The sequence below is a fragment of the Rana temporaria genome, chromosome 1, assembly GCF_905171775.1.
Source record: "Rana temporaria chromosome 1, aRanTem1.1, whole genome shotgun sequence".
NCBI classification, from domain to species: domain Eukaryota; kingdom Metazoa; phylum Chordata; class Amphibia; order Anura; family Ranidae; genus Rana; species Rana temporaria.
Genome location: NC_053489.1, coordinates 362,721,683 through 362,746,062, shown reverse-complemented (window position 1 = coordinate 362,746,062; position 24,380 = coordinate 362,721,683). Strand labels below are relative to the sequence as shown.

At 43.9% G+C, this 24,380-nt stretch overlaps 1 protein-coding gene across 1 annotated transcript in view; it reads right to left on the bottom strand.

Moving 5' to 3' along the window:
- Window positions 1-667: 667 nt before the first annotated feature.
- HCN2 (hyperpolarization activated cyclic nucleotide gated potassium and sodium channel 2) overlaps window positions 668-24,380 on the bottom strand; it is a 112,575-nt gene continuing 88,862 nt past the window's right edge. The window contains exons 6-8 of the mRNA XM_040322072.1: window positions 23,304-23,544; window positions 6,803-6,967; window positions 668-3,763 (exon numbers count right to left, since the gene is read on the bottom strand). Of these exons, the coding sequence (XP_040178006.1) occupies window positions 2,865-3,763; window positions 6,803-6,967; window positions 23,304-23,544 (1,305 nt within the window). The 3' untranslated portion in view covers window positions 668-2,864. The remainder of the gene's footprint in view (window positions 3,764-6,802; window positions 6,968-23,303; window positions 23,545-24,380) is intronic.

Below are 24,380 nucleotides of genomic sequence, written 5' to 3'. Positions count from 1 at the left end.
TGTCGTCTCCATCTTGTTTTCTTTTATTGGCCTTGCCTTTATGCTTTTTACCTTGTGTTTATGCCAGTTTCAGCCTGCATAGGCAATTCTTGTTGCCCAAGCAGCAGCAATGTGTCACCCAATGAATTTGTGCACTGCAGGGTATTTGTAAGATGCCATGCCAAGATTCAGCACATTGGCATGATTTATATACCATCCCATTGCCAGTTTTGAAAAGTGGCTCCTCTCATAGGGTGCATTGTGGTCACCATTGATGGTGGCATGAGGGAAGCCTGTGCCAGATGCTTACATCTAAGCGTTATACTGTGCACAAGTGGCAAATTAAGTGCTTTGAATTTCACCATATAAAAAGGATATCATGAGTGTTTACATTTTTGATTTTTTTCCCGATTAAATAACTCATTTGTGGTAGTAAATGTGTCATAAGACACTGTAGAGTGTCTATTCTTCCTCACTATGCAGTTTAGTAATCTATGGATCTATTTCTGCAGAATACATTTTTTCTCAAACATGTCCTCTGAGTAACCTTCATCTGGCCAGCCCTCAATAGCAATGCAGAATGGCTGCTCAGAAGTGCGAGATCTATACACTACAAAAGCACTAAAGATATCCCATAAATGCCCCTCTAAAGATGATCACATGGTTAACCAGTCAAAACAACACACAATTCAGAAGTATCTGTTTATTGCACACACAAGAAGCTGGAATCATTTGCTTAGTAAAGTGCAGCTTCTGCAGAGACACAAGACCCTGCACTTTCAGGCCCCCCTTGTCTCCAAAATACATTCAACGGTGACACTGCCAGCCACAGACGGAGCAGAGGGGGGGCAATGTCTATTCTGAAGAATATAAACTTTGTCTTCTTAGGTCTGGGGTACCCCCCCCCCCCCATATCACGGGATTGGTTAAAAACTATCATATGTATTATCCTGAAGGGACAGTCCCATTTAAAACCTTAGCATATAACTGCTTTTTTTTTTTCCCATAAGAATTACATGCGTTTGAAAATAATGCATAATTTAGAGACAAAATGGAATGTTGTAGTACTTTTTTTTTTTTTTTCTCCCCCAATGTTGACACAAACTGCCACAATGGTAATTTCTGTATTCCATCACTATTAAAGCCACAACCCCAAGAACAGCATGGGTACATATTGCCTATAAAGCTTAATCCCTGTAGGAGAAATTAGTCTAGATGGGACTGCCCCTTTCTAGGCATTTCATCAAAAAAGCACTCCAGTGCTCTCTATGGGCTTGTTCCCAGTGCACAGTTTTACCAGTGGTGCAGCTGCATAGAGAAACAGCAGGGTGATTGGGCTTTTTATGACCATGTTTCATAATACGCCAGCTGGAACAATAAGGCCAGTTATGATAGTTGGTAGAAACAATTCAGTCCCTAGCCATTGAATATATTTACCTAGCCAAGGCTACACCACAGCTAAAGCGGCAGAGGTGAATAAACCCAGAATCAAAATGTGCTTTGCCACACAGCATTCCTCCATCGCTGTAAGTGAAAATTCCTGACTTGTGGCTTTTAAGAATTTGCATCTACCCTGGATAAACACTCAAAACCCCACTCCTGCTATACAAGATGTATAGTGTACAGATTATACAGGCATATATATATATATATCAATATACAGCTGTGATATACACAATATGGCTTTCTAAAATACAATCCATGGAATGGACAACAGCAGTGATATACTGAAAAAAAATAAAAAAATACATGGTTTATAAATAAAACACACAGAGGTCCTTTGGTGCGAGAGATCAAGCACAGATCCATGGCTGCTGGAAGGCTACTTGGCACCACCATTTAACCAGGAGTGATTTGTAGCAGCTGCAATTACATTACTGGCTAGCAGTGCATTTTTTTGGCTCTTTCTCTATAATGGCTCTTGCAGTTTGATTACTCTTACGTTTTGTTAAGTGTCAATGGTTGCAGCCATATTTATTGTACCGTTTAACCCTTTGAACAGTTAATCATTGGCATTCAACTTTTAAAAGTGGCTGCATTATTGCTGTAAGGATACATTTATTTTCACAACAGCCACCTGCAGTGTTACTCCTGTCAATACAATTAATGGTATGTATTTTGTTACTGGGCCTTGCAGTGCCTAATCCTAATTGCTATATTCAGTTGGTTATTTGCTCACTGAAAGGAAAAGGGGCACACATGGTGACATCACACAAAAATGTGCCTACTAAATAATATATGATTACAAACTAAATGTATGTATGGTTATATAAATATAGGCGCTTATCATGACATCCATAGGTGACACTGTCACTGGGTCGTTTAAGTCCTGGTAAAGAGCCAGTAGCTGGGACAAACTGCCTGCAGTTTGCATAAGGAAATTGGCTTAATATGTTGGGCATAAGTAACAATCTTGAAGCTTTTTCATATTGTAATTTTAGAGTCAAGATCTACCAGCTAAGAGTTTTTGATATGTTTACATATCATTTAAATAACTTAGTAGTAAATACCCATAGTCTCTTTCTTGCTGACAAGAGACCAGCTGCCTTAGACCAACACAAAATTTGCAATTCATTTTAATGCAGAGCTCTAGGTAGACCTCTAGCAATAAACAATACCACATTTTCCTACGCTTGTTAACAATGGAGGAGTCATGTGGCAGAGTGCTTTCTGAAGTGGCATTTACTGATCAACTACTAGTTCTTTGTAACTTCCACATATTACCTCCACTCCCAAACATAGTTAGGGCTACTATTCGTAAAACAAGTAAGATGTATTAAAGTGGCACAGGGATGGTTAGGAGGGCACATTATAGTTTCTCTCTTATTAGCAACTGTGCACCATCCATTACCTACCTATTTGGGTGAGGGCATGTGTATACCCAGTCACAAATTTGCAGACAGCCGTCCCCTGATGGGATCAGTATCTGGGGCACTAACAACAGAATCTTTCCTTCCTCCTAACGATGTTCCAACGGCAGAGTCCGATACACCACCAACTGTACCAGAAGAGGACAACTGATGGGAGAGGGCAAGTCTTGCAGGGGCAGGTACTCTTGGACCAGCCTGTGGTCCCAAACCTCCTTTGGCCACTGGAGAGGTTAAGCTGCCAGTTGTAGCAGGAGGAGCTGGTGGACTGCGGAGCTGTGATGCCCCTTGAGGCAGTGAGGGCTGTGAGGCGGAAAGGGGACGAGACTCACGCGTAAGTGTGCCAGAGTGCAAAGAATGAGTGCTCTTGTGAACAGACAGCCGCTGTGGGGAGCCAGAACCCCCAGATTGGGTAAGAGAAAGTTGTGAGCCTGCCTGATGCCTGGTCGGGTAGGCAAAGTTCTGAGACACGCGTGGTGATTGGTTAGGGGGACTAGGCACAGCAGTCGATGGCCGACGTGGGCCCTGCTGGGGGATTGGGTGATGCTGCAAGAGCTGCAGGGATGGCTGGAATAGAGCTGGGGACATAGAAAAAGCTCCAGGCCCTCCTTGGGTGTATTGGAGTCGCCTCATAATGCGCGGTGAACCCACTAATGGGCTGGCCATTGGAGGACAAAAGCTCATGGCCACAGCTTGCTGCAAAGTTGCTATGGCAGATGGGACTTGTGGTTGAGGAGAGGGAGGATTGCATGTAGCATACATCCCACCGCTTAGTTGGTGTTGATGGAGCTCAGCTTGCTGCACCATTTCCCGATCATACTTGACAATCTCTTGTATTATTTCATTCTCCTGGTTGTTGAAGACGCCTGAGTTCAAGTCATGCTGAACCTTGTGCATGAGGATAGAATTCTTCTTCCCTGTGAGATAGAACAAGTTAATATCCTTAATAATAATAATCCCCCCTGTCCCAATAAAAGTAAAAATAAAGTTAAAAAATTTATTTTTTGGATAGAGTAAGGGAAGATTATAATCCTAGTGAGATCTGTGGGTTTTTTTTTTTTGCCATCTGTGTCCATTGGGGAGATATAACTTCACTTCCTTTCCCATAGCCAAAACATGTAGTGATGAAATCCCTGCACATTTTGGAAATTCCTTGGGGTCACCAGAACTAGTGTACCCATTGGAAGATTTCCCTGTTCTGAGGACAACCCAAAATTTGGGATTGTCTTTTACTTTCTTTGATAATGGTAAAATAAAGAGACACACAGACAGCAATAAAAAGCTCATAGGTGTGCTTATCCAGCTCCACTGTGTCCAAAATGTAAAAAAGTTTTGCCTTTACTTATACTTTAACAATTTTTTTCAAGTAGTATAGAAGGCTTAAAGTGGTTCTAAAGGCAGGACATTAAGGCAAGCAAAAGCTGTCCCAGTATTTATAATCGCCCCTTACACTTACCCAAGTCCTATCTCAATTTAAACACTCTGTCCATTAGCTGCTGTCAAACAAATACTTTAAGGAGAAGCAAACCTGCACGTGCACCCCCCCCCAATAACAAGTGGATTGCTATGGTGATGCACACAGAAAATGACCCTAGAGTGCCCCTAGAAGAGGAGGTTTGGGCCTAGCCATTGCACAGAGCAGGTAAGTATAAAAAAAAAAAATTTTGGGGGGGGGGGGGGGAGAGAGAAACAACCTTTACAATCATATTATTCATTGTATTTTTGCACAAAAAAAAAAAAAAATATTCTCTTGAGCGCAGCCATATTTGCTTAGTTTATCTGCATAAGCAAAATGGAGCATTATCATGTAAAAACGGACCTCCTTCCTGCGCCTAAGGTCCCCATGGGATTTAGAACTTAGGCAAACGTTCATATGGTATCAGGCTGCCAGGAACTTTTTGCTCTAACTTATGGTGTGAAAAACACAAACTCTTGTTTTCTATGAGACACACTGTGTGGTAGACTTTTAGTGGGATCAGAAAGGCAGAGCCTGCATATGTAATAAGCAAATACTGTATTTGCTGGCGTATAAGACTACCTTTTACACTTAAAAAAAATGGCCAAAAAGCAGGGGTCGTCTTATACGCCGGGTCAGCTTTGGGACATACAGTATATGCCGCTTAGCCAATCCCGGTGAGCGATGTATTCAAATGAATACAGAGCTTGCTCAGATTGGAGTAACAACCTCTGCCAATCCGAGCAGGCTTCATATAGTAGCCTGCACGGATTGGCTTTGAGAGTCAGAGAGGCGTGGGCTGATGATGTTACAGCCTCTGCCAATCCAAGCAGGCTTTGTATTCATTAATAGAACACATCGCTCGCCATGATTGGCTCCAGCAAGAAGGAAGACGAATATGGCTCCAGAAGGAAGAAATATGAAGCATCGGAAGGGGGGTCGTCTTATACGGTGAGTACAGGCAAAAAATCTTTAAAAAAACCTGTAAAATTAGGGGGTCGTCTTATACGCCCGGTCGCCTTATACACCGGCAAATACTGTATATAGCGCTCCCACATACAAATATAACTGCAACTAATAACTACTCTTATTAGTGTTTTACAAAACTAAGACCCCTTGCACATTCATCAATCAGGTCTGCCTGTCAGTTTTTCAGGTGAACTTGATCAGAAGGTCCATTTATCCCTGTTGACAGGTGGGTGTAAACAGACTTGTGTCCGTTCACACCAGCCTATCCCTGACTATGAAAAAAGAAAAAAAAAAGAAAGACTCTTGCGTTTAGGCAGATCAGAGGTAATTAAAGCGTTAATAAAAAGGAAAAAATATATATATTTTTTTTTAAATAACAAACATGTTATACTTGCCTCCACTGTGCTGTTCGTTTTTGCACAGAGTGGCCCCGATCCATGTCTTCTGGGGTCCCTCGGCGGCTGTCTCAGGTCCTCCCAGCAATTAGTCACCACAGTCATGTGAGAGCTCGCATGGTGGTCACTAATTGCGGGCGCGCTCCCGTGATACAGCGAGCGGCCATAGCCGTTCACTGTATCACTCAGCCCCGCCGCGTCACTGGATGTGATTGACAGCAGCGCTGCTCTCAATCCATCCGCTCTAGCCAATCAGCGGCCAGGCTGAGCGGCGAAGAGGATCGCAGGACCGCGCGCGGGACTTTCGAGGGGTCAGGTAAGTATAACGGGGGCTCGGCAGTATCAGTTGTTTTTTCACCTTAATGCATAGATTGCACTTAAAGGAAAATGTTTTTTCACCTTAATGCAAACGGACAGCAGAATTAATTTACCCCCAGGTGCCAATACAGCAGAGTGAGCTCGCTCCGTGTGCACTAGACAGAAACTAAGCGGACATGGACCTATGACTCGCCTGCTCTGCTACATTCAGCAGGGAATCTGTAACTGATGCCCTGTTGAACAGAATCTGCCTGTGTGAAATGGGCCGAAGATGAATATCTTTTAGATGTAAATATATGAAATGCAAAACCAAAAAAAATGTTTTAAGCTAAACTGTAATTGTGAAGCTCTGTTGAAATAAGGAGCTGTGAACATTAACTACCCTTGGTATGAGGGTATGTTTTTCAACAGCGGATCAGGGGCCCTTTATTTACCCAATGCCATTTATAAACGGCACTGAATAACTTGCAGTCGGGTGGCGCATCTGCTGGGTAGTGAGCGGTCACTGGGTATGCAGAGACACTGTACCCAGTCAATCCGAGCAGCTGGGTACCATGTTATCCCTGTGATTGGTCATCACATGGTATTGTTTACTGTGCTGATCCCTCCTCTTACAAGTGGAGAGATCAGAATGAATGGATCAGTGCTTGCAGCTGCTGATCAATTTATTGTTGACATGGCTGCTCACCTTCTGATATTAGCCTCACACAATCTGCACACGGTCAATGTAGATTGTGTGAGGCTTTGCTGACCTTAATAGGCATGGTGTATTGACAGTGTCTTTTTAATAACTACTCTGTTGTTAAAAGGCTTCTTACCTATTCTATCCAGTCTGTCTATGGCAACGGTCTCAAATGCACGCCGCATCATTGGGTATTCCTCCAACACCTCATTGAAATTATCCACAGAGAGGGAGTAGAGACGACAGTATGTATCAGCACGGACACTGGCAGTCCGTCGTCCCCGTGTCAGCAGGCAGATCTCTGTACAAAAAAAAATAATTTTAAGTTACTTTAGGTGCTTGGTAAATTAATGCGTCCATTCCACATACAGAACACATATCAATTACTGTATATACTCGAGTATAAGCCAAATTTTTCAGCACATTTTTTTGTGCTGAAAATTCCCCCCCCCCCCTCGGCTTATACTTGAGTCACCTTTTTGCACCTAATCTCCCAGACTTTGGGGACCCGGTACCGGACGGCCGTAGGTCCCCTGGACCCCAAACTTGGCACACATGTAGCCCCAGTTCTCCAAAGTTTGCTGTCTGGGGACCTATGGCCAGGGAGCACAAATTTTTCAAAGCTGGGCACACCTATATACTCCCATGTTAAACGCAAGTCTAGTCATGGCACAGTGAGGCATGCAGATGGACACCCTAGGCTTATACTCAAGTCAATACGTTTTCCCTTTTTTTTTTTGTGGTAAAATTAGGTGCCTCGGCTTATACTCGAGTATATACAGTATATCTTACTATGCCTTCATTGATAAAATGGTAAATCAAAGTGTTTCTGCTCTGGGACATTTTAATTTTAAAGTTTACTTAAACCAGGAGACTGGACAAATTATTCTATAGGTTTCATGAACATCCGAGAGAAGAGTGTGCCTTTGGCACTTTAAATCTCAATTAGTACAAAGTGTTGTGATTACCACAACATACATGAAATGTAAGGTATAAATGCTTGAACACATGAATGAACGTCATAAAAATAAAGAAGTGTTTGGCAAAACATGGAAGATTTAGCAGACAACAGAATATGGACCCCCAGAGAAAGAGCGGCTTGACAGCATAACATTTTCAGGGAACATCTCCAATATTTTTTGCTTTTAATTTGGTATTGCAGATAGGAAATTAGGGAATAAAAAGGGGCAAAGGAACGGGAGAACCTAAAACAAAGAGAAAAAAAAGGGGTGGGTTTCAATCACTTCTGGAACTCCTCATGTGCATCTCAGTAAAAAACAAAAAAAGTGAAGTGCTACAAGGATCCCAAATCAATGGCAGTTAGAGTACTGTTTTGACAACAAAAAGCTAAAATCAAGGATCAAAACTCTTGTTTGTAGCTGGCCGAACAAGAGTTTACTTTCTGTTATGATACAAATATAGTATGCAGCTGCTGGATCTTTTCTGGAAACAGATTAGTCAAGAGTATAAGGCAGCATTCACCGTTTTTCTACCACTCTCCATCTGAAACTCAACTGCAGCAGTCCTGAACTAACAGGACAGCAAGGTAAATTACAGGAATTTGCTACCTAAACCACTTCTACGATGATCCAATAGTCTTTTTTTTATAAAAACCTAAAACAAAGGTTTTCTGAACCCCAGGATTGCGTGTAATATATTTCCTTGACATTCAAATACATGCTGCATCCTACTGGCTGGTACCAGCAGATTGGAGAAAAGCCAATGTAGCACCAATATTTAAAAAGGGCCCATATGGGAATTACAGACCAGTTAGCCCAACAGCAATGGTATGCAGGGGATGATAAAGGACTTTTAGTAATGAAAATGGCATCATTAGCAGTAATCAGCATGGATTCATTAAGAATCGTTATTGCCAAATCAATCTATTATTCCTTCTATGAGGAGGTGCGTTGCCATCTACATAAAGAACCCGTAGACTTGTAGATACCGTGTATCTGGATTTTGCAAAAGCATTTGACACAGTTCCCCATAATGGTTTACTGTACAAAATAAGGTTCATTGGCATGAAACATAGGGCGAGTACATGGATTGAAAACTGGCTACAAGGGCGAGTTCAGAGGGTGGTGATGAATGGGGAATACTCGGAATGGTCGGGGTGGGTAGTGGGGTCCCCCAGGGTTCTGTGCTGGTACCAATCCTATTTAATTTGTTCATAAATTACCTGGTAGATGGGGCAAACAGTTTGATCTCTGCATTTACAGATTATACTAAGCAGGGCAATAACATCTCCACAGGATGTGGAAACCTTGCAAGAAGATCTGAACAAATTAATGGGGTGGGCAACTACAATGAGGTTTAACGTGGAAAATGTAAAAATGCATTTGGGTGGCAATAATATAAATGCAATCTATACACTAGGGGGGGAGGGACCTTTGGGGGAATCCAAGATGGAAAGGGACCTGGGAGTCCTAGTAGATGATAGGCTTAGCAACGGCATGCAATGCCAAGCTGCTGCTAACATTGCAAACAGAATATTGGCATGCATTGAAAAAATGGATTAGAGTGGTTGTTAACCCAATTGCCCCCAATTAATCAGGCACACAGTACATGGATCGCTAAGCATTGAAGCATCATCCTCATTTTTTTTTTTGTGTGTGTGTAAAGCTTTTATTAGCATTTTTTAGCTCTGTCAATTGTCCTATTTCATCTCCATATGCGACCTGAGGGAGCCAAGTAGGAGGGACTCAGATTCCTTCTGGCGTATGTAAGATACGTCAGAAGAAGAATTTCTCGTCTTCCTCCATTTGGCCGTCAATGCAGTGTGTACGAGAGGAGGAGAGGGGCGTGCTGGGAGTGTAGGAGATCGTCCTTTCTCACTCCAGACTACATGTTGACAGGCAGAAGGAGGGGGAAGATGAAGCTGAAAACAGGCAGAGAGGAGACCTGCGGATGACGCAGACACGCATTTAGACCACGGTATCGTGGCTCAGCAGCCATGGTCTGTTCTCAGGTGGGAAGACAGGAGCTGGCAGAATCAAACAGGTATTGTAAGAAATACAGAGAAGCAAGGCAAAAAGCAAAAGCACCAAGCTGCAGCTTTCATATTGAAGGAACAGGAGCAGTATATGTATATATATATATATATATATATATATATATATATATATATATATATATATATATATATATATATATATATATATATATATATATATATATATATATATATATATATATATATATATATATATATATATATATATATATAATTTTTTTAACAAATGCTTAACTCCAGGGATAAAGCGATAATTCCCCCACTCTACAATACTCTGGTCCAGCCGCACCTACTCTGTCCACTTCTGAGCACCAGTCCTCAGGAAGGATGTACTGGAAATGAAGTGAATACAAAAAAGGACAGCAAAGCTAATAAAGGGTCTGGAGGATATTAATTATGAAGAAAGATTGCGAGCACTAAAACTTATTCTGTCTGGAGAAAAGACGCTTGAGAGGGGATATGATTTCAATTTACAAATACCGTACTGTGACCCCACAATAGGGATAAAATGTTTTCACAGAAGGGAGTTTAACAAGACACATGACCACTCATTAAAATGAGAAGAAAATAGGAAACTATGTAGAGTGTGCTTTACTGTAAGAGTGGCAAGGATTGTGGAATTCCCTGCCACAGGCGGTGGTCTCAGCAGGGGGCATCGATAGTTTAAATATACTATTTTTATACTCACCGTAAAATCCTTTTCTCTGAGTTCATGGACAGACACAGCCTTAATCTTGACAAAGTGGGAAATGGCCTTCCTTTAGGAGTGACTAGGCAGAAAGTGATAAACTTCAAAGCTGGACAGCCCCGGGTGCGTTCCTACTGGCTATATCCCCTCAGCCTGCACCAAGCAGTTCAGTTCATAGCAAGCAGTACAAACTTAAGAAAAAAAAAAAGAGGGGTGGGTGCTGTGTCCGTTCATAAACTCAGAGAAAAGGATTTTACGGTGAGTATAAAATCCTATTTTCTCTTTCGTTCATGGACGGACACAGCCTTAATCTTGACAAAGTGGGACGTCCCAAATCAGTGTCAAAATGAGGGGTGGGAACAGCATAAAATTAAACTTCACCCCAAAACAAAACCGAGCTCCTCAACTGAGGAGTTGTAACTCTAAACAGCCGCTTGCAAAACTTTGCGACCGAAGAAGCATCCGAAGATGCACTCACAAACAGACGCTTGATGTCAGAAAGTCCAAGAGGCGCCATTGCCCTGGTCGAATGCATCGTGATAGGGAGGCGCCCGACCCTTTATGGCGTAAGCCTGATCAGGATCTGTTGGATCCACCTCTAAATGGCGGCCGATGAGACCAATGGGCCCTTCTTGGGACCAGCCACCGAAACAACCAGTGGGTCTGAACTCTGGAACGGAGCAGTAACAGACAAGTATATTCTCGGAGCTCGGGCAACGTCCAAGGAATGCCACGTCCTCTCCTTCGGATTCGACGATGAAAACACAAGGATGGCAGTACAATGTCTTCCTTGAGCTGGAAGGTCGAAATGACCTTGGGAAGAAAAGGCGGCTGCGGCCGCAGCACCACCTTCTCCTTGTGGAAGATCAGATAGGGAGCCTTTCGTGAAAAGGCTGCCAGATCAGAACCCGTCTTAACCGACATAACAGCCACCAAAAGGACCACTTTCTGAGAAAGTGTCAACAAGGGAACTTCCCTAATGTTCTCAAACAGCAGTTTCTGAGGCACCTAGAGGTCATGCCGTTAAGGCCATTGACTGTAAAGCAGGATGACGTATGGGACCTTGCGGTAGACACCAAGGGACGTCTGCTATTCAAATACCCACGGAGGTAGTGGAGGACGGACCAAAGGGGCCGCATGCCGAACCCCCCGTACAAACATTCTCACTAGAGAGTGAGCCGCCATGGGTCTTTGAAAAAAATTAAAAAAAAAAAAAGACAGCCAGGGCAGATATCTGCCCCATAATTGTACTTAAGGCAAATTTTTGGTCCGCCCCATGCTGCAAGAACAGCAGGACTCTGGGAACCAATAAAGCATGCGGATGTCACCTGATTTCCTAACAAATGGATATGTAGGTCTCCCAAGTGCGATGGTAAATCTTCCGGAGGACGATTTCCGAGCACTCCTCATGGTAGAGTCTGACAGGTCCTGGTCTCTAAGCACCTGGCTCTCAATAGCCCTGCCATTAAAGCCAGTGACTGTAAAACAGGATGGCATATGGGACCTTAAGAAAGCAGGTCTTTTCCTAGCAGTAGACGCCAAAGGACGTCTGCTACTAGATGCACTAGGTCGGCGTACCAAGGATGTCAAGGCCAATCCGGAGCATTTAGGATCATAGGGATCCCCTCTCTGCGAAGCAGATGAGAAAGGAGCTTTAGAGGAGGGAAGGCATAGGTTAGCCGGTACTGACTCCACAGTGCCACTAACGCATCTGTTGTGTCTGCCCATGGGTCTCCTGACCTGGCCAAAAACCTCAATACCTTCCGATTGAGTCGAGACGCCAGGAGATTTACGTCTGGCGTGCCCCAACTTGGGGAAAGGAGCTGAAACACATCCGGGTGCAGAGACCATTCTCCTTGGTCCAGCATCTGGCGACTCAGGTAGTCCGCCTGCCAGTTTTCCACGCCCGGAATGTATATGGCCGACAAGGCCGGTATGCTCCTTTCTGCCCACCTTAGGATGTGAGCGACTTCTGACTCTGCAGCCGAGCTTCTTGTTCCTCCTTGATGGTTGACATATGCCACCGCCGTGGCGTTGTCCGACTGGATCCTGACTGGATGCCCTTGTAGCCTCTGAGACCATGTGGAGATGCACAGCCTGATCGCCCGAGGTTCCAGGACATTGATCGGCAAGTGGGAATCCTCTGGAGACCAGCGACCCTGGGTCAACTGAACCCCCCAGACTCCCCCCCCCCCCCCACCGGTAAGGCTGGCGTCCGTCGTGATGACTATCCAGTGAAAGGAAAGGAACGACTTTCCGGACAGAAGTGCCGGTGAGGTCAGTCACCAACAAGGGAGGTCCTGACCAAGTGGCTCACCTGGATTGGATAATCCAGGGATGATGGGCGCTTGTCCCATCTTGACAGAATTTCCTTCTGTAGCACTCGCGTGCGAGATTAAGCATATGGTCCCGCCTTGAAGGAGGCCACCCTAAGGCCCAGGACTCACATGCAAAAGCGGAGTGATGACCCTTTCTGGGATGTCAACTGCCGCACCGCAGCCCGAAGGGTCTGCAACTTTTCCACAGGAAAAAAACTTTTGCCTCTGAGGAGTCCAGAATCAACCCCAGATATACTAGGCGTTGAGTCGGTACCATTACTGAGTTCTGAATGTTCAGTACCCAACCAAAGTGTCGGGGGGGTTTGACAGGTTATAGACATGCTCACCTCTAATTCTGAGACTGGTAGTCCAAGTAGCCCACGATAGCGATGCCACGGTGTCTTAGTAGGGACGAGAATTGGGGCAAGCACCTTGGTGAACACCATTGGTGCCGATGCTCTGCCAAAGGGGAGAGCCACAAATTGATAGTGGTCTTCCCCGACCGCAAAACGCAGATATCTCTGATGCTTGTGCATATGGGGATCTGTAAATAGGCATCCCTGATGTCCAAGGATGCCAGAATCCCCCAGCAGTGACGACAGAGCGAACCGATTCCATCCGGAATCTTTGTACCTTCACAAAGCAATTGAGGGCCCTAAGGTCCAGAATTGGGCGAACGTCCTTCTTTGGTACTATGAACAGATTGGACTAAAACCCCTGAAACCGTTCCAGAACCTGGGACAGGAATAACCACCCCGCGTTTTAGCAGGTCTTGAACTGCCCCAAATAGGGCTTTCCGACGAGTCAGTTGTAGCTGGAGGTTTGAGGGAAAAAAATCTGTTTGGTGGGCAAGATAAATTCTATCTTGTACCCTGAAGACACTACTTCGCAAACCCATCCGAGAGTCCCCCCACCCGAGAGATGGGGGCAAACCTTCATGCGGACGTAGCTTTGTCTGCAGGTTTGTTGGGTTTGCGAAACCAGGGACCTCTCTGTCCCTGAGCAGACGCTTTTTTCAGCCTGTGGCCTTTTACCTGCCGTACTGGGCGGACGAAAAAAAAGCTTTTGTGCGGTAAAGAGGGGCCCTTGCCTACGGCGTGGCTCCTTCCCCTTTTTGGACTGTGGGAGCAGTGTGCTCTTACCTCCTGTAGCATCTTTGATTATGTCATCCAGGGAAGTTCCAAAAAGTTTGTCGCCCTTAAAGGGCAAGTCCATCAGGGCTTTCTTGGAAGATTGGTCGGCGGACCAACTCTTTAACCAAACTAGATGGCGTAACACAACCGCCTGACTTGAAGCTCTGGCCAGCAGAGCGATAGTGTCCAAGGCTGATTCACAAATGAATTTTAGGCCTTGTACTAGTTGGTCAGCTAGGGCTACCTCGTTCGAGGAAGCCTGACATGCTTGTTACCCATTTAGCAGCATCTTTGCCCATTCAGTGAGTGTCTGAGACACCAGGTTGGGTGTACCGCTGAACCCACTACCGTGTACAGGTTTGCAGGTGATCGCCTCAGCCTTCTTATCCGCAGGGTCTTTGAAGGCGGGAGCCCCCTCCACTGGTATGGTGGTAGCTTGTTTAATCTCGACACAGGAGGGTCCACTATCGGGGGCGAGGTCCATCTTTTCAAGACACTCTCTTCAATAGGGTAACGCACCGCTAGATCTTTAGGGACTGAAAAAAACCTTCTGTGGTTTATCCCACTCCTTGTATAAAAGTTTGTCTAAATAAGACACAAGGAGACACTTTAGCAGTGCGGGTTGCCTTACAGAACCCAAAAGGGACCGGCGTGTCTGCTGCAGACCCCTCTATTATTTGAGTATCTCGCACTGCTGTGATCAGGTCACTTACTAGAGCCCTATCGCGTGTCGACTTGGGTCCAAGGTCGTCCTCACTGTCTGGGCGATCTTGGTCCACATCCTCCGATACCTCAGAGCCAGGGTCATGAGTGCTAGCTGGACCCGGCTCTGCATCCGAGTTGTCCCCAGAAGATGGCGGGGGCGCTTTCTAGCCCCCGTTCTCCCACGCGCTGCTTCCACCTTGGCCACAAAGGCATCTAGGATTGCCGACATAGCGTCCCCTGATACATCGGGTGCAGGGGAATCAATTGCCAGCTCAGGTGTCTCAGGGGGGAAAAAAAAGCATCTTGCTTCTGACGCCATGCTGTCCTGACACAGGGACTCCCAAACAAGTAACCCACCACTCATGGCTTCAGCAGAGACGAGGGGTTCCCCCCCAGAGGACTCACCACCCAGGTACCATAGTAGATAGTTTAGATGACAGACACACTCCGCAGGAAGCAGTTCTGATGATCTGTGCTCTCCAAAGCTGGGATCGAAGGCTGTTTGTGGGGCTGCTATTTTTGTCAATCTTTTAGATTGCTTCAGTCAGCAGCGTGTATCTGTTCTTCTGCCATTTTAAAATGGTCTGATCCATGGTACAATGGCCGCCGATCTGACACTAGAGGCCAACAGGGCAGAAAACCACAGTGCAGCAGAGTAATGCAGCAGTCAGTACACATCAGCAGAAATGGCCGCGGAGCGTCGCTAGGCCAATACAGATGCTCTTACAAGAACATGGCCACCAGTGCAAGTCAAGAAATACAGCATGGACACACCAAACATGGCCGCCAACAGCATGGAGCCGGACACAGAGGTAAGCAGAATCTCTTATGCAGCTTTATACATTGTGCAAGTAAAGAAATACAGCATGGACACACCAAACATGGCCGTCGACAGCATGGAGCAGGACACACAAGTAGGCAGAATCTCTTATGCAGCTTTATACATTGATTTAGTGACTTATGGTTCCCCAAAGTAAAGGGGGACTACAAGGATCTGGGATCCAGCCTGTCGCCCAGTTGGCAGTTGATCGAAGATCACAGGAAAAAAAAATATTGAAAAATGAAACAAAAAATCCAAAGTAGATTTGAAATAAAGCCTCCAGGCCTATGGGCCTGAAGTGAGCCATGTCTTCTCCTTAACTAGGCAGAAAAAAACTGAACTGCTTGGTGCAGGCTGAGGGGATATAGCCAGTAGGACCGCACCCGGGGCGGGGCTGTCCAGCTTTGAAGTTTTTTAACACTTTCTGCCTAGTCACTCCTAAAGGAAGGCTATTTCCCACTTTGTCAAGATTAAGGCTGTGTCCGTCCATGAACGAAAGAGAAAAAACTATTAGATAAGCACCTGAACAACCACAACATACAGGGATATACAATGTAATACTGACATATAGGTGTCCTTTTATGAAAGTGAGATCAGCGGCGATCCTGAGTCTCACCGCTGATCTCAGCTCATGAACAGTTTATGAAGCTGAGGTAATCAGCAGAGAACATGTTCTCCACTGATTATCTCAGCACAGTGAGAATCTGTAACTGACTGTCACAGAAACGGGACAGTTTATGAAGGTGCGATCTCGGCACCTCACTGGCGATCTGTGACAGAATTCTCACTTGCTGATTCACCATCTCAGAGGTGGAGAATCAGAGAGAGAAGCAGTAGCTGGCCGAGTATTGTGGAGGAAGAAGGACGTCTTCAAACAGGAGCCCCTACAGTCAGAACACATCTTCCCCACTATTACACACCCCAAAATGAGCAGGTTAGGAATATCATCATCATCTAGATAGATATACAGATATACAGTCCTGATCAAAAGTTTAAGACCACATGCCTTTAAAAGGCCAAATCTGTGCAAAGATGTGGATTCATGGTAATTTTCTGTCAGGTAGTCACACGTGATGGCAAAGGCAAAAAAACTCTCCCTTTTTGAACGTGGTCGGGTTGCTGAACTGCATAAGCAGGGTCTCTCATCAAGACACTGGACGATCCTCGACCCAAATTAAGGCCCTTACTGGTGCTGACTGCAGCCCCATAACCATCAGGCGGCATCTGAGACTGAAGGGCTACAAAAATTGTCTTCAAAAACCTTGTCTCCTTGAACGCCACAGAACTGCTTGTTTGGACAAAGGTGGAAGAAAGTTTTATTCTACGATGATAAAAAATTTAACCTTGATGGTCCTGATGATTTCCAACGTTACTGGCATGACAAGCAGATCCCACCTGAGATGTTTTCTACACGCCACAGTGGAGGGGGCGCCATAATGGTCTGGGGTGCTTTTTCCTTCAGTGGAGCTTCAGGAAGTGCAGGGGCGTCAAACGGCCGCTGGCTATGCCCAGATGTTGCAGAGAGCATTCCTCATGACTGAGGGCCCTCGTCTGTGTGGCAACGACTGGGTTTTTCAACAGGACAACGCTACAGTACACAATGCCTGCAGGACAAGGGACTTCTTCCAGGACAATAACATCACTCTTTTGGCCCATCCTGCGTGTTCCCCTGATCTAAATCCAATTGAGAACCTTTGGGGATGGATGGCAAGGAAAGTTTACAAAAATGGACAACAGTTCCAGACAGTAGATGGCCTTCGTGCGGCTGTCTTTACCACTTGGAGAAATGTTCCCACTCGCCTCATGGAAACGCTTGCATCAAGCATGCCAAAACAAATTTTAGCAGTGCCATGTGCTGAGGAAACATGCTGCTGAACTGAGGAAATGTGAGTTGTGGGGAAATAGCTTTTCCGAAAAGGCGGACACAGCAAAAAAAAAAAAAGCATACAGGAGCTGATCGTTTGGCGTAAAGTGAATTACCTGCCTAAAGGTTCCTGTCTGGATGAGACGGTCAGAACCCAGAGTCTGGAAAGGGTTAGTCAGGAGAGGAGCTACATACTTCTGCTGGGATTTCGTATTACCCGTCAGGGTGGATATCGATGCTCGTATGACCTCATCTAACAGGGGGTCCAACACTTCTGGTAAGGGTGCTTACTTACCACTTTTGGTGCGATTGTGAGGAACAGTCACCTCCATTTAATTCACAAAAATCGATGGTGGATTCTTCTTGGAATATATTTATTTCACAAATTGGACATTTATACACGATTATGTTTGGACATTAATCATTTAATTAATTTTGAGTGGTATTGGTTGCTATCCCCGGCGAGGGGTATCAACTAGGGATGCACCGATATATTGGTGGCCGATACATATCGGCCGAAAACAGCCGTTTTGGGGACATGCCGAAACAGCTTAAAAATTGCCGATAATGACTGCTCGCACGATCACCGCTGACTGTCCCGTGTCCTCCTCCAGCCCCCCCCTGTTTTGCTGCAGTCTCTTTCCCTCCATGTCCCCCTCCGTGCTCAGTGTATCCCTCCGTGTATTCCTCTCCTTCCGTGCTCCTCCTCCACCCCCTGGAACTGTCAGGATGGAGAGCGGGGTAGGAGCCGGTAAATCTGGCTCCTTACTGTTCCGAATGGACAGTGATGACTGACTGTCCATTCACTCAACTGAAACATTGTAAACTGTGTTTACAATGTTTGTTTATGAATGAAGAGAAGATGCTGTCTTCTCTCCATTCATTTTCAGCGCAGCTGAAGAGAAAGGGATTGAGGAATATGTGTCCCTAGTCCCTTTTCCTGTCTCAGAGGGGATATGTCAGAGGTCTGTTAAGACCCCTGATATCTCACCAAAGCCCCCCCAACAGGGCTGATTAAAAAAAAAAGAAAAAAAAATTGCAATAAATAATTAAAAAAATAAAATGTAAATAATAATAAAAAATAAAATGCAAATTATAATAAAAAAAACACACTGACAATACACACAAAAAAAAAAAATAGTAAAAAAAAAAAAAAATATATAACAAAATCACCATAAAAAAAAGAAGTAATTATTTAAAAAAAAAAAAGAAAAGAAAAAAGTCGTTTTTGGTTTTGGCCTGACATTTTTTTTTATTTCGGTTTTGTTTTGGTTCTGAAATTTCCATTTCGGTGCACCACTAGTATCAATCCTATATTCATTTACGTTAAGTTTGCACAGACTCATATAGGGCCAGATCCTCAAAAGGGATACGCCGGCGTAACTGCTGTTACGCCGTCGTATCCCTGTTTCTAACTATGGAACTGATCCACAGAATCAGTTTTCCATAGTTAGGCAGAAGATCCGGCATGTGTAAGGGACTTACACTGCCGGATCTTAGGATGCAGTACCGCATCCGCCGCTGGGGGCATTTCGTGTCGAAATGCCGCCTCGGGTATGCAAATTAGCACTTACGGAGATCCACAAAGCTTTTCAGCTTCGTTTTTTCTCCGTAAGTTTTAGTTTGTAAAAGCAGCCCTAATTTTGCGTTTGCAAAGTGTAAACTGTTTACACCATGTAAAAGCAGACCCTTCTGTCCAGCGACGCGATTTTTTTTTTGTTTTGAATTTTTTTTTTTGCGCCGTATCTTTTTTTTTTCCCCGACGCAACTTTATTGACCCGTCGCAATCCACAAAGCTCGGCGTAACGTAATTTCGCGCTATGCACGTCGGGAAAATGACGTCACGAGCATGCGCAGTACGGCCGGCGCGGGAGTGCGCCTAATTTAAATGGGAATCGCCCCCATGAAAAGAGGAACGCCTTGTGCCGGCGGAATTTAAGTTACACAGCCAAAAATTTCTAGGTAAGTGCTTTGTGGATCGGGCACTTAGGTAGAAATTTTAAGGCAGTGTAACTTAAATGGGAAAAATTAAGTTACGCCGGATCTTTGTGGATTACCCCCTTTGTGTTTAACTTATATTCACATCTACACTTTTATTCAAGTAGTGTGTTTCTTAGTGCTACCTACCACCTCCTTTGTTTTTTGTTTTTTGCATGAGTATCACATGTTTTTTAGGTGTGCAGCTTTTTTCTAAAAATTCTATTTTTTATTTTTCAAAACTTTTTTGTTCTTAGCGCAGTATTTTCCCTGTTTATTTACTATGTAACTATGCCCTCCCTCCATCTCTATTATAGTAATATTTTCTAAAGTTACTATGCAAGATCCAGCAGAAGTAGGGGCCCATACTACTTAGAATAACTGAGTGAGGTACAGTCAGGTCCATAAATATTGGGACATCGACACAATTGTAATCTTTTTGGCTCTATACACCACCACAATGGATTTGAAATTAAACAAACAAGATGTGCTTTAACTACAGCTTTAATTTTAGGGTATTTACATCCAAATCAGGTGAACGGTGTAGGAATTACAACAGTTTGTATATGTGCATCCCACTACTTATGGGACAGATTAACAATCGTAAAATCAAACTTTCACTTTTTAATACTTGGTTGCAAATCCTTTGCAATCAATTACAGCCTAAAGTCAGGAACGCAGAGACATCACCAGACGCTGGGTTTCATCCCTGATGATGCTCTTGCCAGGCCTCTACTGCAACTGTCTTAAGTGCCTGCTTGTTCTTGGGGCATTTTCCCTTCAGTTTTGTTTTCAGCAAGTGAAATGCATGCTAAAATCGGATTTAGGTCAGGTGATTGACTTGACCATTGCATAACATTCAATTTCTTTCCCTTAACCACTTAAGACCCGGACCAAAATGCAGCTAAAGGACCTTGCCCCTTTTTGCGATTCGGCACTGCGTCGATTTAGCCGACAATTGCGCGGCCATGCGACATGGCTCCCTAACAAAATTTGTGTCCTTTTTTTCCCACAAATAGAGCTTTCTTTTGGTGGTATTTGATCACCTCTGTGGTTTTTATTTTTTGCGCTATAAACAAAAATAGAGCGACAATTTTGAAAAAAATTCAATATTTTTAACTTTTTGCTATAATAACTATCCCCCAAAAATATATAAAAAAAATAAAAAAAATGTCCTCAATTTAGGCCGATACGTATTCTTCTACATATTTTTGGTAAAAAAAAAAAAAATCGCAATAAGCGTTTATCGGTTGGTTTGCGCAAAATTTATAGCGTTTACAAAATAGGGGATAGTTTTATTGCATTTTTTTTTTTTTAACTACAATTTTGGGACCATTGTCATTTTCACAGCAAAAAATGCATTGTTTACTGTGGAAATGACAGTTGCAGTTTGGGAGTTAACCACAGGGGGCGCTGAAGGAGTTATGTTTCACCTAGTGTGTGTTTACAACTGTAGGGGGGTGTGGCTGTAGGAGTGACGTCATCGATTGTGTCTCCCTATAAAAGGGATGACACGATCGATGCAGCCGCCACAGTGAAGAACGGGGAAGCCGTGTTTACACGCGGCTTTCCCCGTTGTTCAGCTCCGGGGACCGATCGCGGGACCCCAGCGGTGATCGGGTCCGCGGGTCCCGGAGCTTCGGACCCACGGCTGGGTACATAAACAAGGACGTACCTGTCCATACAGGTGCCCAGCCATGCCATTCTGCTGACGTATATGTGCAGGAGGCGGTCCTTAAGTGGTTTAAAAAACTCTTTGGTTGCTTTCGCAGTATGCTTCGGGTCATTGTCCATCTGCACTGTGAAGTGCCGTCCAATGAGTTCTGAAGCATTTGGCTGAATATGAGCCGATAATAATATTGCCCGAAACAATTCAGAATTCATCCTGCTGCTTTTGTCAGCAGTCACATCAATAAATAAAAGAGAATTAGTGCCCATGCCATGACACTACCACCACCATGCTTCACTGATGAGGTGGGATGCTTTGGATCATGAGCAGTTTCTTTCCTTCTCCATACTTTTCTCTTCCCATCACTCCCTTTTATAGGGAGACTCGATCGATGACATCAGTCCTACAGCCACACCCCCTTACAGTTGTAAACACACACTAGGTCATGGGTGCTCAACCTGTGGCTCTCCAGCTGTTTCAGAACTACAATTCCCATGAGGCATTGCAAGCTACTGACTGTTACAAGCATGACTCCCAAAGGCAGAGGCATGATGGGACTTGAAGTTCTGCAACAGCTGGAGAGCCACAGGTTGAGCACCCATGCACTAGGTGAACCCCAACTCCTACAGCGCCCCCTGTGGTTAACTCACAAACTGCAACTGTCATTTTCACAATAAACAATGCAATTTAAATGCAATTTTTGCTGTGAAAATGACAATGATTCCAAAAATGTGTCAAAATTGTCCGAAGTGTCCGCCATAATGTCGCAGTCACGAAAAAAAAAAAAAAAAATCGCTGATCGCTGCCAATAGTAGTAAAAAAAAAAAAATGCAATAAAACTATCCCCTATTTTGTAAACGCTATAAATTTTGCGCAAACCAACCGATAAACGCTTATTGCGATTTTTTTTACCAAAAATAGGTAATTTAAAAAAAATATATATATATATATTTTTTACTTGTTGCTATAATAAATATCCCAATTTTTTTTTTAAAAAAACTATTTAGCAATTTTTATTGGGACTGCGATATTGCGACGGACGTATCGGACACTTTTGACACAAATTTTGCGCCATTCACATTTATACTGCGATCAGTGCTATAAAAATGCACTAATTACTGTATAAATGTGACTGGCAGTGAAGGGGTTAACACTAGGGGGTGAGGAAGGCGTTAAATGTGTATCCTAGGTGTGTTCTAACTGTGTGGGGGGAGGGGGGTGACTGGGGGAGGTGACCGATGCTGTGTCTCTATGTACAAGAGACACAGATCGGTCTCCTCTCCTCTGACAGCACGTGGAGCTCTGTGTTTACACACCGAGCTCCACGTCCCTGCTGTCTTACCGACGATCGCGTGTACCAGGCGGACATCGCGGCCGCCAGGTACACGCATCGGGTCCTCAGCTATGCACCGGGACAGTGTTTACCCGCTGCGTGTCCCCCAGTGGCGCGCGCGGGTAATGCTTTCAAATGACGTCCAAAGACGTCCAGTTGGCACCTGAGAGCCGCGCTGTTGACGTCTTTTGTCAATAGAGCGGGTCTCAAGTGGTTAAAACCACATTTCAAACCTAGATGTAAAATATAAGTCTCTTTATGGGTCAATGTAACATTACTCAGATTTTAAATTCCCCCTAATCTGTTTTAGATGTCAATGTTTATAGGCATAATGACAGATTAGAGACTAAAGTATTCTTTAAGCCTACTGATCGCAATAAGTTGTGGTTGGAGTTATAATCTTAACATACCAGGTTTGTGTAAATTACAATGCAGTGATGAAAGAAGAACTATGACTATGTTGTGTGTTTATATATATATATACACACACACATATATATACACACACACACATACTTCCAGTTGTAAAGCAGGATTTAAGAGATTACATTTGTAAGCGGTTTGCTCACTGCTGAGCATAGAGAATGAATTTCAGAGTAGTATAATGAAAACCCTTAAGGTACATTAGACCTAAAATGAAAAAGTTAAAATTTGCATTATGTGAATGAGCTACTAATGTGATTCAACACTGAATATTAAAGTGCCCATAGGTGTGAAAAATAAGATTGTGTAATAAATGTACAGTTTTATGCTAGCTGTCATCCTTGACAAAAAGTTAAATGACAGCTGGCAGTGTACTACTATTGGATGCCTGGACAGGCCACATGTGTGTTTGAATATACTGCTTACCACTATACCACCTTAATTTTCCATACCTTCTGTTCTCATAATCTCTTAAGACTATTAGATATTTATCCCCTTAATATAATACTTAAACCGACTTATGATGATGTCATTAACATATAGTTACCTTTCAAGCCAAAGGCAGTAGTTTTAGGGAAAACACAAATAATAAATTCCTTTCCTGGTGCCGTCATGGGGGTTTTACTGCATTTTCTTACCAACATATCGGACACCATAGCACTACTGTGGTTAAAAAATACTGTAAACTAACCTCCAAAGTAAGAGCCATCTGAGAGTTTCACCTCCTTGTTGCCCTTGGTAAGTACGCTCACCACACCATGCTGGATAAAGTACATCTTCTTGCCGATGGTTCCCTCCCGAACTATATAATCCGTAGGCTGGAACACCTCAAATTTTAGTTTGGTCAGCATTGCAGTAACGAAGCAGGGATCAGCATTGGCAAAGAGTGGCATTGATGCTACCAGCTTGCGGCAGTTGAAATTCACAATTTCCTAGGTACAAACATTAACACAGTTAATAGTAAAACACATCCTTGGTTTTGAGATAAATTTATATAATTTAACTGAATAGGCCATTGGCGTTGACATACTGAATTTGCTTGACACAATAGGGAATATTCATAAAGGGCGTCGTAGATATCAGTACACCAAAATTGTTGGTGCCTATGCCTGATACATGTACCTGTCAGAAGTACATGAATCTGTGGGAGCCTGGCACCGAGGTTCGAGTGTTTATACTGGACACGCCTTTCACAATACACTTCCTCCCCAGCCACTGCATCCTACACACTGACAGGTGCAAAGGCGTTTTGTAGTGTGAACAGCAAACCCTGATAGGAAACTGACAGACTAGATCCCCATCAGATTCACCTTGTTGATTGAGAGCTCATGACAGTGGATGGATCCACAGCTGCTATTCAGTCCAAAAGTTGATTTATTTTATTCTTAATTCAAAAAAGTACCTTATATTGCTCTCAGCTTCCTGATAACTACCCAAAGTTGTTGTCTGTGAGTAATATAACTGAAAAGGATGGAAATGTTTGGTGGAATTAGGTGCAGGTATGCTAAAGGAACCCAACACCAGAAAACTGCCATTAAAAGTGTAAGTAACCCCTCTATTGCTTTCAGCCAAGGAAGCTGCCATCTTTGCCTCTGTTTAATCTACAACTGCCATGATTCTGCACATGTGATCAGCTATGACATCAGCCATTGGATGGGTTGACAGTTTGGTTGAGAGCACAATCAATGGGAGTGTTACATTTTCCGGCACGTGATTTAATCTGTACTGCTGAATCTTGGCTTCATCCGTCACATGGGCTATTAACCAC